The 17,959-nt window shown below is 40.4% G+C and overlaps 3 protein-coding genes across 4 annotated transcripts; 2 read left to right on the forward strand and 1 right to left on the reverse strand.

Moving 5' to 3' along the window:
* The first annotated feature begins 8 nt into the window (after positions 1-8).
* Positions 9-6,937, forward strand: smcr8a (Smith-Magenis syndrome chromosome region, candidate 8a). 2 transcript variants are annotated; one of them, XM_011478482.4, is made up of 4 exons: positions 46-1,179; positions 2,166-3,614; positions 3,746-3,839; positions 5,117-6,937. In XM_011478482.4, the coding sequence occupies exons 1-4, from the start codon at positions 536-538 to the stop codon at positions 5,192-5,194; spliced, it is 2,265 nt and encodes a 754-aa protein (XP_011476784.1). In that variant the 5' UTR covers positions 46-535; the 3' UTR covers positions 5,195-6,937. The 2 variants fall into 2 exon arrangements, with proteins under 2 accessions (XP_011476783.1, XP_011476784.1); XM_011478481.4 differs by having other exon boundaries at positions 9-1,179; positions 2,166-3,839.
* A 2,532-nt stretch (positions 6,938-9,469) lies between these two features.
* bud31 (BUD31 spliceosome associated protein) lies at positions 9,470-11,301 on the reverse strand. Its single transcript, XM_004071792.5, has 4 exons — positions 11,110-11,301; positions 10,352-10,474; positions 10,035-10,201; positions 9,470-9,949 (listed from the first exon to the last, which is right to left on the reverse strand). The coding sequence occupies exons 1-4, from the start codon at positions 11,201-11,203 to the stop codon at positions 9,899-9,901; spliced, it is 435 nt and encodes a 144-aa protein (XP_004071840.1). The 5' UTR covers positions 11,204-11,301; the 3' UTR covers positions 9,470-9,898.
* Positions 11,302-11,672: 371 nt separating this feature from the next.
* On the forward strand, positions 11,673-15,947 carry pdap1b (pdgfa associated protein 1b). The gene is made up of 6 exons (XM_004071788.5): positions 11,673-11,830; positions 12,071-12,162; positions 13,440-13,544; positions 13,718-13,839; positions 14,045-14,196; positions 15,476-15,947. Exons 1-6 carry the CDS (start codon positions 11,818-11,820, stop codon positions 15,538-15,540), a joined length of 549 nt encoding a protein of 182 aa, XP_004071836.1. The 5' UTR covers positions 11,673-11,817; the 3' UTR covers positions 15,541-15,947.
* Positions 15,948-17,959: the final 2,012 nt, after the last annotated feature.

Raw genomic sequence — 17,959 nt, forward strand, 5'->3', positions numbered from 1 at the left:
TCCGGTTCGGGGTGGACTTCCTCCGGAGGGGGAGGAGGATGAGTCACATGACCAAGCACAGTCCAGCTGATAAACATGGCGTCTGTCTATGTGTGAGAGCGTTGCTGTCTGAAAATCGACATTTGTGTGGATCAGAGCGACGCACTTCAGCCCTGTCCTGAAAAACACGATGGACGGGAGACTTGGACTCAAGAACAGATGGAAAAGAGGGACGGACGCTCTTCCCTGATGCCGCTTTTCCTGTTTCTCTTTCTGCAGAAAAAAGGATGATTTGCTGCCTGTTGGAACGCGGATCTTGGCGCTACAAAGCTGTGTTTAAGAGCTACACATTTTTAAGTTAGACTCATGCAAACTGGAGCTCGTTTTATTTCCGTGCTTCAATATGGCTGCATAGATAATAGATTTTTGTGTCCAGTCTTTTGATGCTTCTGTGAGTTTCTCATGATCACACCTCCAGCACTGAGATGTGTGAAGATCTGACCATCATGAGAAGTCTCAGCAGACTTTCTGTGGTTCTGTTCTGGCGGGTTTCTTGATGACTGTCTGTGGTGCTGCTGTCTCTAATGCCTTTCCTGGCAGAACCACTATGATCGGCTCCCCGGATGTGGTGGCTTTCACTAAAGAGGATGAGTCTAGTCCAGACTCGTCTCCTCTCCCAGAGGAGTTTTCGGTTTCTCTCCACCCACCGGCCGACTCCAACCCGTGGGCCAAAACGTCTTATGCCAAATTCATCAAAGACTTCATCCTCATTTCAGAGTTCTCTGAGCAGGTGGGCCCTCAGCCTCTCCTCACCATCCCCGATGATCCTAAAGTGTGTGGCACCTTTGATCTCAACTACTTCTCCCTGCGCATCATGTCCGTGGACTACCAAGCCTCCTTTGTGGGTCACACACCTGGAAGCGGCTATCCGAGGCTCAGTTTTGTAGAGGACTCCAGGGTGGTACTGGGGGACTCCAAAGAGGGGGCGTTTGCTTATGTCCATCACCTCACCCTTTATGACCTGGAAGCTAGGGGCTTTGTGCGGCCTTTCTGCATGGCCTATGTTACAGCGGATGAGAAGAAAATCATGCAGCAGTTTCAAGAGTTATCACTCCGCTTCTCACAGGCCTCAGAGTGCCTGAAAGCTGGAAACAGGAGAGCATTCGCCAAAGAACTCCAGAGAAAACTTCAAGACCTCGAGTAAGATTTCTGTTTCCTTCTCATTCACATCCTTCCTGGTTCAGGATGCAAGAAAATGGTGCAAGTTGAGTCATGGGGGCAAAAGTTTCCAGAGGGATGAAAAAATATTTTGCGGTTTAGTATTTGTTTGGTTTCTTGAGTAGAAAAAAAAAAATCCGTCTCATGACACCTTAGTGATCTTAGAAAAAGTTAGTTTTGTTATTTCACTTTTGACAAAAGACCCATTCTGATAAAAATCATGTTTTTAAGATGTTCTTGTGGCAATTTTCTCCTGATAGAGAAGATAAAGACAATTAGGACCTGCAACAAATTGCTCTCATTATTCAAATTGTTGTGAATCCGTAGCAGCCGATCAATGCAGTACGAAAAAGATCCTACTTTTTACGAGGAAAATACACTGAGGGGCCCACAAGCTCCCTGCTCCACTCCATTCTCATGCATCCACTTTTGGATAAATAGATTTATCTTATATGTATATATATATAGATTTATTGGATAGAATGAATGAATAGATTCTTTTACTTCTAAGTTTTCCTCGTCTGAGCTGACTTCTGCCTCAATACTGAAAGGCTGGATAGCTGCAATATTGCTCACCATTTTTGTTGCACCGGTAACGTTAGGTTGGGGGTATGAGGGGCTGTAAGCTAGTGGGAGAGCGTGTAAACAGAAGGGTGACAAGAAGTGGGGGAGGGGCTGCTCTGCGCCAAAAGCTCCGCCCACAACTCAAAAGTGAATTTCTAATGAACTCCTGTCGCTCTGCAGAAACTATGTCCTAGAAAATGACTCAGGTTTTTTGATTTTACCTAAAAAATGGCATAATAATAATAAAAAGACCACTGGGAACACTTTGAAAATAGATCAAAAGATTATCAGAGTGGGACTTTAAGCTCAGATGATAGAAACACTTCACTTTACTGATTTCTTTTTGGAAAATATTTAATTACGTTTGTTTGAAAGTGATCACTGAACCTTTGTGTTATCTTCAGGTACACCCACTCTGTGTTGCAGAAGGAGGAGGGTCTGCAGAGGGAGGCGGGGCCCCAGAGCATGTACTCCGCCCACGCCGTGGAGAAGGCCAACGAACTGGCGAACGTGGAAAAGAGCATCTACGAGCACAGGGACCTGCTGAAGCAGATCAGCTCCTACCATCGGCGTCAGCGGCGCGACCCGTACGCCGTCAGCTGCCAGAAGTGTGTTAGCGAATGCCTGAGCGAGTGTGAGGAGCTTTTAGACAAATACGCCAAGCTAGCCAGCCCCTTCAGCTACAGCCAAAAGGGGCTGACTGGAGAGGGAGGTGACAGTGGCGAAGGGGAAGAGGAGGGAGACAAAGAAGAAAAACCATCCTACACGCCGCAGCTGATCAAAGGCAAGTCTGCCAAGTGTTTCGACAAACGGCTGAAGACCCTGCAGGAGCTGTGTGATGAAACGTTCTACGAGGCCACCGTGGAGCTGCTGAAGGAGACCGAGAGGAGTTTCCGGGGCGACCTGTGTTACTTACACATCCGACGCTTGGACAGAGCCTTTCGCAGGAAACATAAAGTTGTCAACTTCCTGTTTGAGGAGGATCTGGAAGACCATGAGAGTGAGGATGAAGCTGGAAGACTGAGACCGTTCTGCGCTGTGAATCATTCCATTGATAACTGTGTGCAGTTGATTCCACCTCACATTGTTTTGGCATCAGAAGCGGTGGAAATAAGTCAACCAGAACATCCAGGCCCCGCTCATGTGGCGTTTGAGGCCAGCGCTGCTCAGGAGCTTGGAACTGTGGAGAGCTATCTGGAGTCCTCTGCCTCTGACCAGACTTTAGAGACTCAGGAGAGCTCGGAGGAGACGAAAGGAAGCTTTAGCAGCGACAGGAGTGGAGTGGATCAAGCTGAGAAACAAGAGAGTTCTGATCCAACACCTGACCAGAACACGGACATGGAGCGGGAGAGCAGCAGTGATGACATGGAGACCACTGCAGGGGAGGATGAGGGGGAGAACAAGGAAGACCAGACGCCTGTGTCCTTATTGGACGTGGTTTCTGAGCTGGAGGCGTTTAAGGAGGAGCTGGTATCTGAGCCGCCAGTTCCAGGGGATTCTACATGCTGCATGGCCCAGGAGGGTTTCCTGTACGAGGCGTCAGGCCCTCATGCCGTGTCTTGTCGCCAACACTCTGAGCTCTCCCAAACTCTGGTGGTCAGGCGGGAGCCTCACGCCCTCCTCCCACTTCAGGGCGACTACACTGTGGGGTCTCCGAGCTCAGGAAGCCCTGCAGCTGGACTGGAGCTTCCTGTGGAGATCTTTGGAGATGCAGTTTTCCAGATGTCTGCAGAGGATGGGTCAGACTGCACCATGAGCGCCTCCACGGGGTCCGATCGAGCTGCCTCGCCTATCGGCTTTGGGGGCGTGGCGACCCTTCGTGAGAAGAAAAAGGGTGCTCAAAGCACCTTGAGGTTTGTGCGTCAGTATCCCTTCTCCATGCAGGCCCTGTGGTGTCTGCTGAGCGGCAGGACTCTGGTGGTCCTCGGGGCAGATGAGGGGCGTGTCCGCCGCCTGGTTGCTGCTTTAACTCTGTTTGTACCAGCTGCTGGGAAGTGTGGAGAGCGGGTCCAAGCCTGGCTGTCGTGCCCCTTCACCCTCACGGATCTGCAGAGATGGAAACTCATTGGACTGCAAAGGTAGGAGAACATGAAGGTTTAACTTCCATTCAGCCTTTTCGTGTGTTTTTGGCCTTTACCAAAGAGATTTGGCTAAGTTTTAGGCTTTTGACTGGTAGAAAAAAGGACTTTATTCTTAAAAGTCCTAAGGGTGTTGCACTGAAAACTTCCATTTCTTTGAACTTTTTAAAGGAAATATTAAAGCTGTCTTATTGAGTTGTTTTGTTTGATTAAAAATGTAATAACTTGAGTTTTATTTACTTATTTTTTTCTATTTAAAGTCCATTTAAATTTGTGTTTCAGTCTTGTTAAATACTTGTCACCAAATCTAAGCCACCAAACACAAACCTCCTTCAAAGGAGGAGCAAAAACATGTGTGAACATGTTTGCATTTTCTTAAAGGAATTGAAAGTGCTGTTCAATTGTGTAAAATTGGGAGAAAATACAATCTTTTGTGTTTAAAAATGTATGTTATGATTGTCATAAGTTCAACTTAAAAATGTGTGAATATTCTCAGTAAAGACAAAAAGCCGTGAAAGGAGAAGTGAATGCGAAGAATTCCTGTATGCTGCAGCAGCTCCAAGAATAACTGACTTCTCCAAGAAACCAGAGCTGCTTTCGTTTTGTTTGGACCGTTGACTAGCAGCATTTTAATCCCTGAAAAAGATTTGCAGAGGAGAGACTGACTAGAATAATTCACACACAAACACACAACCAAAAAAAGGTTTAAGTTCTTTAAAAAAACAAACAGAAATGACACATTTACCAAAACGCCTCTTAATAACCAATTGTATTCATTATAAAGTTGCTGAAAAGCTTTTTTTCTTTCATCAAAAGATGCTTGACAGAGCTTCACCAGAAAATTAGGTCTTATATTATAAATTAATTTTTTTCAATGACATACAGGTGCAGCCAAATAGTTAAAATATATTCCTAACAGTTTGTTTATTTCAGTAATAAAGGGATTAAAAAGTGAAAATTTCATATTTGCACATTTCTTTTTATAAAACAGCGATCTAGTTCAACAGTTTATTCAATTGAATATTTTGTTTTGTTGAGGAAAACTTGCAGCTGATTAAAAATCTGCAAAGTCAGAACCACAGAGACGCGTAGTAGCCTGACTTTTGTCCCAAAGTTGTTTTCTTTTAATGTTTTTGTGTGTTTTGTTGTTGTGTTGGTATGCTGGGGCCTGCAGGAGCAAAGCTAAATCTGGTACGAAACAGCTTTCTCTTGTCATGTTGGTGTTCTAGACACACACAGTATTTTGGATGTTTTAACGGGTTTCCTGTCTTCTGCAGAGTTGCATCACCCTTGGGCTCCAGCATGCTCCACTCGCTGTCCCGCTACAGCCGCTACATTTCCATTTTAGATGTTGATCAGAAGACCTTGCGCTGCCCTCCGTATCGTGGCCGGCTGCTCGCGAACATCGCCGACCACCGCACCTTCATCCGCAGAGGCTCCACCTACCTCCTCCACATTCAGAGCACGCTCTGCCGCCTGGCAGCCAAGGCCTTCCTGCTCGCCTTCACCCACCACCTCCATGTGCCGGTCAGCTCCGAGGAGGGGCCAGAGGACATAGAGGCCAGGCGTCGCGGTTTCCTGCAGGAGCAGCTGGGGTTGGATGAGGAGGACAGCCAGATTCTGCTGCACCTCGGCCGCCTCATCACTCAGCAGTACCTGCAACCCCCCAGCACTGTTGCAGCCCCGGCTTTCAGTTTTAACTACACCACCAGCGTTTTATACAAAATCTGATGCTGTTTACCCTGGAGTTTTATCCCTGTTTACCCTCTGCCTCTGAAGGAGGCAGGGGGTTCCTGAATGTCCTGGACTGGTTCCTTCAGGCTCTCAAGCACACATCACAGCGCAGATGAAGCTGGCTCCACGTCTGTCAGCATTTCTTCTTCTTCTTTCACTTCCACTGTGAAATGGAAAAGAGTCGCTCACGTGTCTGCTATCACTGAACATGTCCATGAGTGTTGGTTTGACTTCTGTTCACAGGTACAGTCTCAGTTCAGCGTTACAACCTAGCAGCTATGGTACATTCCAAACCATAAGGTGTTTTTTCGCTGATTATTTCTGAGAACAAATGTCATTTCAGGCTACCTGATTGGCTGGTTACAGCTGGTAATGTGACATGGCTCTTTCGCTTCCATCCGCCTTCCATATCTGTTTGTTTCCCTCTCTAAAACTCAATGGTGCATTCCTGCGGAAGAATGTTTGTTTTGCTCCGAGTTGTTACAGGATTTCTACATTTTCTGAGGATGCCTGAACTGATTTGAAGGGTCAGGCTTCAGATTGGAGTCGGATTCCCTTCGGTCCTCGTTTATGAGCTTATGTCCAATGTTACTCTCATCAGGACCAGCAGCTACGACCAAAACCACCACCCTTAACTGCTGCTGGTGGGCATTTTCATGTATATTAGCCACACAACAATCGATTTTAAAGCATATGAACTTCAATGTATTGAACTTCACTGTTGTCCTTAAGTTGCGTGAGTGTTGTGGTGTCAGCATGAGACAGTCTTGTGCTCAGGTGATTACTGTGTTGGTAACGTTTATTGTATCAAGATGAACAGACTCGCAGAGGAAAACATCTTTTTAATGTTTACAGCTCTTTTTTTATTTCCAGTGCCATTAAAAATTTTAACTTTAGTTTAATAATCTCTTTTATTTTATATATGACTTCACTAATGAGCACTTTTATTTTGTTGGGTCCTTACTTTTATTTTCTATTTTTGTCAGTGAAACTGTATGGATTTTGACTTATAGGTCAGAGCTGTAAGCAAAAGTTCAAATTGAGTGAAAGCATCACAATACAAGCAAGGATTTCAACAAAGGTCAACTTTTTTTTTTGAGTTTTGTTTCACTTTTTTGCAATTTTTGGCAAAAATGCAGCATGTGTTTAGCATCTTTGTTCAAGGTATTGCATCTTTTTAATGTTGTGCTAATGCAAAAAAAACATGAATGTAACTTGAGAAAGCCATACCACAGTGTGCTTAACATGTTGTCACCCAGTGTCCTTACTGTGTGTTGCTGTTGTCGTGTTTTAGTCATCTTTGCTGCTTCAGGCCTGCAGGATGGCTGTCATTTCCAGTGATTTTAATAAAGCATGAATACTCAGATGTTTTTTTTTTTTTTTTTTTCATTTCTGGGATCAGCGCTGAATCTTACTGTTGAACAGCTTCATGTTTCTGTGACTCGCCTCAGCGATGACAAAAGTGTCAGGGGTGTCATGAATAATAAATAAATACTCATGTGTGAGCGCCTCTAATTGCCAGAGCAGCAAAGGGGGGGGCTGTTGTGAAAATGATATTCATGCTTGCATGCTGCAGCGGCGTGTGGGTGGTGCAGTTTGCAGCTTGTCATGTAAACAAGTTTGCCTTGGCTTGTAAATGCTTCATAGCTGAACTTGATTATCAGTAATGGGAGGAGAAGCAGTAGGCGCCGGCTCCTGAGGAAGAGTTCTCCTTTCTTTCAGGTCACTATTGATTCAGGTCTCTAAGGCAGTGTTTCCCAACCCTGATCCTCGGGGAACACTGTCCTGTTGTTTTTCAATCCATCTCTGCTCAAACACACCCGCCTTTGATGACTGTCATTGTCAGGCTTCTGCAGAGCCTGATGATGAGCTGAATCAGATGTGCATAAGCAGGGTAACATGGAAAACATGCAGGACAGTGTTCTCCGAGGACCAGAGTTGGGAAACACTGCTCTAAGGACACAGACAGGATATTAGCAGCTTTTAGATTTGATAGAATAGAGTAGAAGCTTTATTGTCACTTGGCATTCATACAAATACATCGCAGGCTTAGTGAAATGGCTTGTCCTGGGACTGTGAGAGTGAAAGTTAAAAATAAAATACTAGATTAAAAATAAAACAACTAATAAAACACTAAGAAATCATAGAACTCTCCTGAACCCCAACTACATCAATAAGTCCATACATAACACATGTCTGGTTACTGCAACCAGAGAACCAAGTGGACAAGCAGTATGTTAGAACACTCTTCATCACGCCTCCAGAAGGCTCTGAAGAAGCAGGTCCTGACATAGGCTTTTTTCAGCCTTCTCATGAAGTACAGTCTCTACTGGGCCCGCCATGTTATCACTGAAGTGTTGGATGTCCATCCCAGATCCCATGAGATTTGCAGTCCCAGGAATCGGATGTTTTCTACTCCCTCCATGACGTGACCTCTAAAGCCGAGGGAAGCGTCTTAAGGTCGAGTCTGCTGGACGTCAAGAACCGTTTCCTTGGTCTAGTTTACATTCACACATCACAGTCATGTGCCAGCACTGTAAACAGTAATGGACTGAGTTAACATCCCTGAGGAGAGCTGGTGCTCAGCATTATGGGTTTGGAGAAGTTTTTTCCCAACCCGCAGACTGTAGTCTTTCAGTCTGGAAGTCCTAAATCCAGAAAAACACTTTATTTTTCATCTGTAACTAGTGGCTTCACGGGTCATCGTTTTGGTCATGAATAAGAATTTAAGAAGTTGGAAAAGCAAAAAGAAGTTAATTAAGTACAGTTTAGCTCTATGATTATTAAGAGATTACTGACTGAAACCTGAGCAAATAATTAAAAGCTGCACACTTTACACAACCTGAAAATAAAAGAAACAGTACTAACAATAGAAAAATAGCAAATGCATTATTACTTTTCTGCAGAATTTTATTTTTATATCAGTCAGGATAGATAAAATGCTTTTTCTTGTCAAACATTTAACCTAATTTGGCTTTTCAATATTTATTCGAGCATTTATAGATTCATCCACGTATTTATGTTTTCAATTCTGAAGGAATTTATTCTTTTTTTGAATTTATATTTACACATTTTGAAATGTATTTACAATCTTCCAGATTTCTAAAACCTAGTAATTTAAAATGTATCTATGCAATTTCACATTTATTTGACTGCTTTTGGTATTGTAACTTTCCTTTTTTGGTGATGTTAGTTTCATTACTTACACCTGTGTGAATTCATAAAGTTCACAGTCAGGCAGTAATGGTCAAGGAAACTTAAAGAAGTTTCCTCAAACATCCCAAAAACACACCGTTTTCTGACTCCTTTAGAGAAAAACGTTTTGGTAAAATACGAAGGAAAAATCCAAATCAACCAGAAAGAAAATGAAAATGACGAAAAACGGAAATAAACTCAGATGAGAAACCATAAATATGCTATAAAAAGAGCTTCACAGTGACAGTACTTTAATCTGAAAACACACTTGCTTGAGACTCAATTTAATTCCCCCTCCCTTACTTCTGGGTGTGTCCCAATGCAAGAAAAATTCCTAAATGTGAATTTAATACCAGATGTACACAAATATTTGACCTTCGTGGGTCAAACCAGTGCACATGGGTGCACACATGGGTGTGGCTCTTTCCAGACTGGCGACCCGTCCAGGGTGAACCCTGCCTTCCCCCAACAGTGGCCGGGTTGGGCTCCGGCAGCCCCGTGATCCAGTACGGGATACAACGGGTTTGAAAGACGAATGGATGGGTCAAACTGTTAAACTATTTAAAAGCTGACAGATTTATTTTTATTACTTTGATCTGGGTCCACTTTTCTCTCCATGGTCGAGTTACACTTTGTGAAATTACATTTTAAACATAATTTCAGCATCACAGTTTTCATGTAGAAACAACAAAGTCAATAAATTAGGAATGAATTAGAGAATTTTTATTTAAAATGAAACAACAGATAAACAAATAGAGATGGTTAACAACATTAAAAAAAAAAAAAAACTCCCCTTCCAATTGTTTTTAAAGATCCAAAAAAAATACGTTCAAAGTTTGCAAAAGGAGCTGGAACCAGCAAGGGAACTAATCTTAACTACATGCTTTAAAGATTTTCTTTTAAAGACTTTAGTTGTGAAGAAAACACACGCCTAGACTGAATGGGCCCCTGATGATGCTCTCTGCTGAATTTCTGTGTTTAAACTTAGAAGGATGCTAAAAATATTGATCCCTTATGAGAGCAGCAGTGTTTCAGATCAAATGAGTGACAAATCAACTGCCGTTCCAGACTAGAAGTTGGAAGGGTCTCAAATGTGTAATAGAAAGAAAAAACAAGTTCCGTTCTTCAGATCAGCCAGAGCATCCTCTGCATCCACAATGTGTGCATTCAATGATCCGTCCCTGGAAACAGAATCAAACCACACAGCTACAGAAAAAGCTGGTCTCACACGAGTCCAAGAGAAAAATGCTGAGATTTCTCACTTACAACTTCCAGTTTGCTTTTTGGAACTCTGCAGATGCAATTCGTTCCAAAGTTGGTATCTCGGGTTTGGATGCAGCGCAGGCAGCAGAGGTTCTCATAGCCCTGCTTCTTCCATTTAGCAATCAGATTCTTGTCTGCATAGCCCTCCTTTATACAGTAGTCATACAGCTCTGCCAGTGGACGAGAGGACGCATAAAACATGCAAAGTGACCAAGTATCTAGAGTTAAATCAGGTCTGAGTATAGAAATGAGTTCCGTTTATTTTAGAAAATAAAGACTGAATATAAAACAGGATAAGAACTAAGAACAGCTAGGCTTACCTCTGCTGATAGCTTTCCTTTTATAGAAAAGGTCGTAGATGTAGCGACTGCGCTGATGATGAAGCCTGAAAATGGGCCAAAGAGATTCCACCTTTCGCTTTCCTTCATGAGGCTCAGTTTCAGCTGAAATAAGGAGAAAATGTCATATGTTATATTAAGACTTAATAAAAGACTATAGTTTTAAAAGCATATTACCACAAACAAAGACTTTTAACTGGTCATTAAAAAATTGAAAATACTCTTGGGATGGAGGGGGGGGGGGGTAAGGTGCACGTGCCTTCATCATCTCAGCTGGATGTAAAGCAAGGATTACAGTAATAGTTTGCAGTTGTGATGGAATTAGATGCTTCTTAACAGAAAAAGTATCTGAACTATTGAGATCCTCCATGTTTTTTTGTTTTTTGGGGATCAAATTAATTATTTCACTCCGCGTTCACTATCCAAATAATAAATACAGCAAAATCAGTGGACATGTGAGCAGAAAATCGGAATACGCAAACAACGACTTAAAACTTCCACATTTGGGTACCAGGCTCGCCTCGAGAAATTTCTAGAAGAATTAACTTTGTACCCTTCGACATTGAACAGCCACAAATTCACCAATTTTACAAAGTTCAGTTCCACTAATTTGTATAAAATCTTACAGCGAGTGGCGAAACGCACAAACCAAATGAAAATATATAATGAAAATGCCGTGAGTTATCAGCCGTTTTGTGAAACAACATTGGGCGACGCAGGCTCGTCGTCTCCCGACCAACCTTCTCTCATTTTTTGATCCAGCTCATCCAAAGTGGGTTCAATTAGTTCCCATCCATCTGGGGGTGGCTTTCGACTCCTTTTCACTTTTGGCATTATGCTCAGTTTAATGCAAAAACGAAATAAAACCTTCCGACAGCGGAGCTCTTCTCAGGCGCGCAAAATACACGTCAGACGTGGAGGGGAGGGGAGAGGGGGGTGTCAATTTACCGCTTTACCAAACATCGTCATTGATGGAAAACACAATTTGATTTAACTGCAAGAATACCTTTTATTTTATTCTTTTCTGCGGATAAACTAAATATACACATTTATTCAAACACTAAAATGTATGAAAACAATTTTCTGTTGTTTGTAGCATGTTGCATCACTTTAGCACACTTACAAACTTGCCTGTAGATAAAACATTCTTCTCAATTTTTTGTGCACAATCGATATTAATATTTAGCTATACAAAAAATAATGGAATGAACTTTGAAATTCAGTTTTTCAGTAATGAACACATGCTTCAGCTTCACGAAAATAAACGTTAAAACTAAACATTTTCTGACAGGCATATTCTTGCCACACTAAGAGTGTCCACTGCGTCAACCGACTGTGAATTTAGCCAGGTGTCGGTTTATGCCGCTTTATTAGCATTATTGTTTTCAGTTGCCCTTACCTTTTATTAAATACGTTGTATATATTTTGTTAGAAGATTGTTTACAGAAATGCCTAAAGGAGGTAAGAAAGGCCCCAAAATTTATTTTACGATGTTTTAGTACATTTTTCTACACGTGTTAGCCTGTTGTTAGCCACAAGAGAAGCTATACTTTTGCTCAGAATTTGGTTAAAACACCAAACTACAGCAGGAAAGTAGAAAACGTTATAACCTCTTTTACTTCTTATTTTTCTTTTACTTTGTATAAAGAGTATTCACATGATGTGTATTTTATGTCATTTTTAACGTGGTTTTCTTTTCAGGTAGAAAAGGTGGCCACAAGGGTCGCATGCGGACTTACACCAGCCCTGAGGAAATAGATGCTCAGATGAAAGCAGAAAAGGAAAGAAAAAAGGTTCGAGTTTAATTTAGATGTTTTTTATGAATATATTTACTAAGGTCAGCCTTTTCCAGCTGGAAAACACCCTTCCACAGAGTGACTAATGTTGAGCATACTTGTATTAAAGCCATGATTGCTGAGGATTTCATTGATTACATGCTTAGTTAAGCCAACAGGGAATGGCAAAGGAAATTAGATTTTATGGGGGGCTATGATGAGATAATTGTTAGTTATTTTTATGCAGAGTAGTTTAAGTCAACATTTTTCCCATCTACAAATTGTTACAAGATATCAAACTTTGAATGATTAATCGTGAATTGATTGGAAGAGAGAAAAATTAAAAGTATTAGAAGACATCCATATATATACATCCATACACATGTAAATGATGCCATTATAATTACTCTTAATTGTGAATAGACATATTTTTACATATACATACAATACATGACATTAAAGGGACTATATCTTGCAAAATCAACAATTATGTTAATTCCTCACAAAAAACAACTACAATGGAGTATTTGACCAATTCATGCATTTCTGGGTGCTCCTCCATATACCTGCTCTCTGAGCACCAGCCCCTCCCTTTTCACGAAAAGGAGTGGGTTCTCACAATGTGATGTCACAAAGTGAGGAACCGCCTCTTCCAGGAAGACGCGCACACACACAGACACATACACACACTTTATCAGCGGAGCTAGCAGTGATGGGCAAACACTTTACATGCACACTATGCACATCCATCTTTGCAAAACTTTGCACGTTGTTAGTTTTTCATAGGCAAAACACAGACATGATGTCGAGGCCGGCTCTAGGTTGATGTCATGAAATGGGAGGCACCCACAATGAGCTGCGAAAATAACTTTTTTTTTTTTTTTTAAATCTTTCTTTGGTGTGCCAAAGGTAATACATTATCATTTATGGATATTGTTTTCTCTGAAAGGCTTAAGAAAAGCATGATATAGCCCCTTAAATGATTAAATGAGCAGCCAAAGAGCTACAGTGAGATAAAACTGCATCCTTGAAAGACCTACAGCAGTCGAATTGCTCTGTTGTTGTACAACTAAACCCAACTAAAGTCCATCTACTCGCCCTCAATATCAATCAATAACGGCATAACCAAAGCTATTGCTTTATTCCACTCATAACTAAAGGTTTATAGGCTTTATCAAAAATAAAACCTTAATGCTTTAACTCTATTCTTAAAACGTTTTATTTTGTTTTTGTATTTGCCTCATCTTTGGCAAGGTGCACCTGGTTAAGCCTGTTTGTTTCTTCTCATGTTTCAGAACGAGCAAGAAGAGGGTGAAGATGAAGGCGGAGCAAAGAAAGACGTGTCTGAAGACAAACTACCAGGATCTGGTTCAGATGAGAGTGATGATGACGACTCTGAGGTACGGCTGGAATGGCCATCCCATCTTGGCTATGTTCCTGCAGACATGAATGGATTCCCGTTTCAAATGACAGCACAAAATTTCAGGATTTATCTGAATTTCTGTTCTGTGCACACACAGGGATTTTGTTTTTTATCTTGCAAACAAAGCTTTTGTATCATTTGTGTTTGCAGAGGAAAAAGACGGGTGTGGAGGGTTTGATAGAAATTGAGAATCCTAACAGGGTGGCTCAGAAGTCCAAAAAGGTGACTCAGATTGAACTGGATGAACCTCGGCAGTTATCTAGGAGAGAGAGGTTTGTTTCAGCCAACATTCAACAGGAACTTTGGTTTAGTTTTGCATGCAAAGCAATAAGATACAAAATAATCCTTCAACTGTGTTCCAATAGTTCAAATTGGAAATCCAGCTGCAGTAAAGTCAAATATTATTGATTTAGAAAACCGTCACAGTCGTGGTTGTTCACAGGAATTTCTACTTTCCCTCTTTTTTTTCTTTCACAGGGAAGAAATTGAGAAGCAGAAAGCAAAAGAGCGTTACATGAAGATGCATTTGGCGGGGAAGACTGACCAGGCAAAAGCTGATCTTGCACGCCTTGCCATTATTAGAAAACAGAGAGAGGAGGCGGCAAAAAAGAAAGACGAGGAGAAGAAAGGTGAGCAGCCATTTTGGTTACAGTTAATCAGCCAACATGGATTATTCCTAAACCAAGAAAAGTCCACCATTCCCTGATTACAGCTTGGTTTGGGTGTGTCACTTCTTTGTCTGTTAGCTGAGATCTAGTGTTGTGTCTGCAATTCAAAGTGCTTTTACAGACCCAGTATGTACCAACCGGACCTCTCTGCTCATCTGGATCCAGTCTTTTGTCAGTTCCTAGAGTTAAAACCAAACATGGAGAGGCTGCATTCAGCTTCTATGCTCCACATATCTGCGATAGACTCCCTGAAAGCTACAGATCAGCTGAAACAGTGTATTTAATTCCAGGTTAAAGACTCAGCTGCATTAGTCTGGATTCAAAAATTCACACTGCTACTTTAAGTTTACTTTAAATTACATTCTTCTTAATTTTATTAAAATTTGTATCTTAACTATCACTCCTTTTAATGTTTCTTTTGAACTTTTTAATATTCAGCATACGAGGACCAGTGAGGTTCCAAATACAGATTTGTTTGCTGTTTTTTGTTTGCCCTGTCCATTCTTTCCTCTGTTTTTTCTTTTTACCACATTGTCTTTGCACTTTTAATGTGAGGTAATATAAAAAAATAATTGCTCATAATTACAAAATGGGTGTTTGGAGTCACAGCCTGTTTATCTACTGGGCTGTTTTACAATTATCTTTTTGCTTGTAGAAAATTTACAATTAATATTTATCCTCACAAGAACCATGTTGTTACCAAAGTGAGTCTTATTTAATGTGCAAAAGTTCAACTAATTATATTAAAACTGTTATTTTCAAGTCAGTTTGTTTTTTGTTAAATGTCATTATCTTTTCCAAAATTGTCAGGTAGTTTTCAATAAATATGCTGATTAAAAAAAGCTGTTAATTTAAACTTAGTTGATGGGAAAAAAAAATGGCTATTTCTCATCTAAAAAAACTGGTCAAAATGAGTTATAATCACTGAAAGACAAACTTTAAATGGACCCAAATCTTTGACAGACGTACGTTATTATGCCAGGAAACATCTGAAAGGCTCCAGAGTTCTTTTATGCTCCTGGAGTGTTTCTGATCTTTTTTTTTCTTTATTACATCAGTTTTAATTTAGACTGATTTGCAGACGAGATGTTATCAGTTGTGGTCTTCCACAGCAGTAAATGCTGAAGCTTTGGTGTTTTTTTCATCCTTGGTACTGTTGTTGTAACACTTTAACCTTTGGACTGTAGAGTCATGCTGGTGTTCTGACCTGCAGCTCTTTCTCCGTTTTCTCCTCCCACAGCTAAAGAGGCGGCAGTGGCAGCGGCGGCAGCAGCGAGAGGAATCAATTCCCTCTCTCTAAAATGATGCAGAGTTCTTATCTAAAAGATTTTCACCTGTTCATGGACTGGCGCAATATATATTTGACTATTTTTAAAGGAAGTTCTATGAAGAGTGTTTGGCATTACTGTATCTATGAACATTTTGAAAAAGGTCGAGGTGCCATCAGTGGAGAGGAGTTGTGCATCGTGTATTTTACACCGGAGTAATGACCTCAGGCCCTTCAGGAAGTAAAGCTACAAATGACAATACATCGGTCTTCATGAACACTTCGAATCATTTCATCATATAATTCAGGCTCTACTTAAACTCGTTGTGTTATTCCAACTTTGCAAATTGAGCTTTGCCACTTTTTTGTTTTTGATCTTGCATTGTATATAACTAACTCATGGGAAATATTTCAAATCAATATGATAAAAAGTCAAACCTGTAAACTCTTCTGCTTGATTTTTTTTTTTTGTAATGGACCTAAATCTGAAGAAGTCTTTTCTAGTCTTAAAGTCCTGCAGCCACGTTCTGCTTTAAGAGCTGATCTTCCTCAACCTTCAATGCAAACTCTATGATCGAGTCAGAAAAGAAAATCAATATCACAGATGTGTATTTTAAAAGAAAAGAAGCTTGTAGTGCCTAACAGCTTTTATTTGCATTGATGCCAACAAACATGTTTAAATGGACATATAAAGACTCTTTGTACCTCAGAGAACATGTTTTCTTTTTTGGTTTTACATAACGGCTAAGGCTGTTAACGGGTTTAGATGTGTTTGAGTGGCTCAGACGTGGAAGGTACTGTCAGCCCCCAGACCCAGATAAGGCTGTTCTGTATCTGAACACTCAGACCATAAACAGACTGGGGTCACATGACTCACTAGTTTGTATAAGGGGTCGATTAAAGGCCTTTATTCCTCTGATATTAATTTTAGCTTGGAAATAACCTCTTCCATAAATGAGAAAATGTTATTTCAGTCAATGGGTTATACTCCCTATCGGGAATAGACTTGATACAAAACATCAAATAAATTAATTTAAAAAAGAATTGCGTTGCAATTATTTTGAAAACTTTATTTTTGTTGAGAATTTTTGACATTTTTTATTTTAAGTAGCTTGATGCTTAATCAATACGCCTTATTTTGTAGCGCTCCTTCATAATGGCATATTTGAATTACTCTATTGAAGTGTGGGGAAATTGTTACAAAACAAATCTGCATCCTTTAATTATACTCCAAAAGCGAGCCATCAGATTAGTTCACAGAGTCAAATATAATGAACACACCAATTCACTTTTTCTTAACACATTTAATTTAAAATTACAGGATTTGGTTGATTTTAAAACTGCTTAAATCATGTATAAAGTATCAATAAATTCTCTGCCATCTAATATTCAAACCTTGTTTCAAAGCAGAGATGTGGTAAATAAATACAACTTGAGAGGAACCAACAAATTTTATCAACCTAAAGTAAGGACAACCCTAAAATCCATCTGCATCTCAGTGAAGGGTGTCACGCTATGGAACGATCTGACGGATAATATGAAAACTTGTAAAAGTCTTGTCCAGTTTAAATGTTTCTTTAAAAGATACATAACGAATAAGTACCACAAAGCAATGTAACAATGATGAACAGGCTTAGGAATACAGTGGGGCTATGGCATATCTGTTTTAAATGCATGTTTTACATCTATAAGTTGTTGTGTGTTTTTTTTAATTTTTCTATTTTATATGTATTGAATCTCCATAAGCTATGGGAAAAGGAAAAGAAGAAAAAAATACATAAAGGAGGAAGAAAGAGAAAGGGGGGAAAGGGGGAAGAAAAGAAAAAAAGGAAAGAGGGGGGATGATGAAGGAAAAGACAATAGAACATGTGTTTATATATGCTTACTCGTGTTGTTGGTATGTTTTGGTTTGTTGTTTCTATTTCAGCTGAGGCATCCTGTTTCTTTCTTCCTTTTTTTTTTCTTTCTCTTTTACGTGGGTGTGGTCGGAGTGTTTGGGCATGTTTGTCTGTCTTTGTCTTGTGTTTGTCGTGTGTTAACGTTATAATGTCAAATGTTTAATTTTGTTGTCGTCGGTTATGAGTGGTGTTGAGTGTGGGATTGGATTCCTATAAGCATAAACTTCTTCCAATCCCCTTTCAAATCAAATTTTCAAAGTCTTGTATTGACTCACTTTAGTTTATGCAATTGTTGTTTTGATTTGAAATAAAACATGTTTGATATTTAAGTATACTTTCAAATCGGTTTTAATTAAATTAGGAAAGGACAACATTTTTGTTAAAATCAGAGATGTTTTGAGCATTTGTGGGCTTCAGCTTAGCTCAACAATGACTGTGCAGGGCATTGCTGTTCACCCAGAAATACAATGAATTTACCTAAAACAGAACAGAACACTTCGCTCACAAACTGCAGGACTGCTTGTGGTTCCTAGAATTAGTGAAAGTACAGTTGGAGGTA

This window comes from Oryzias latipes, chromosome 8, assembly GCF_053564925.1.
Source record: "Oryzias latipes strain Hd-rR chromosome 8, Olatipes_Hd-rR_3.1".
NCBI lineage: Eukaryota > Metazoa > Chordata > Actinopteri > Beloniformes > Adrianichthyidae > Oryzias > Oryzias latipes.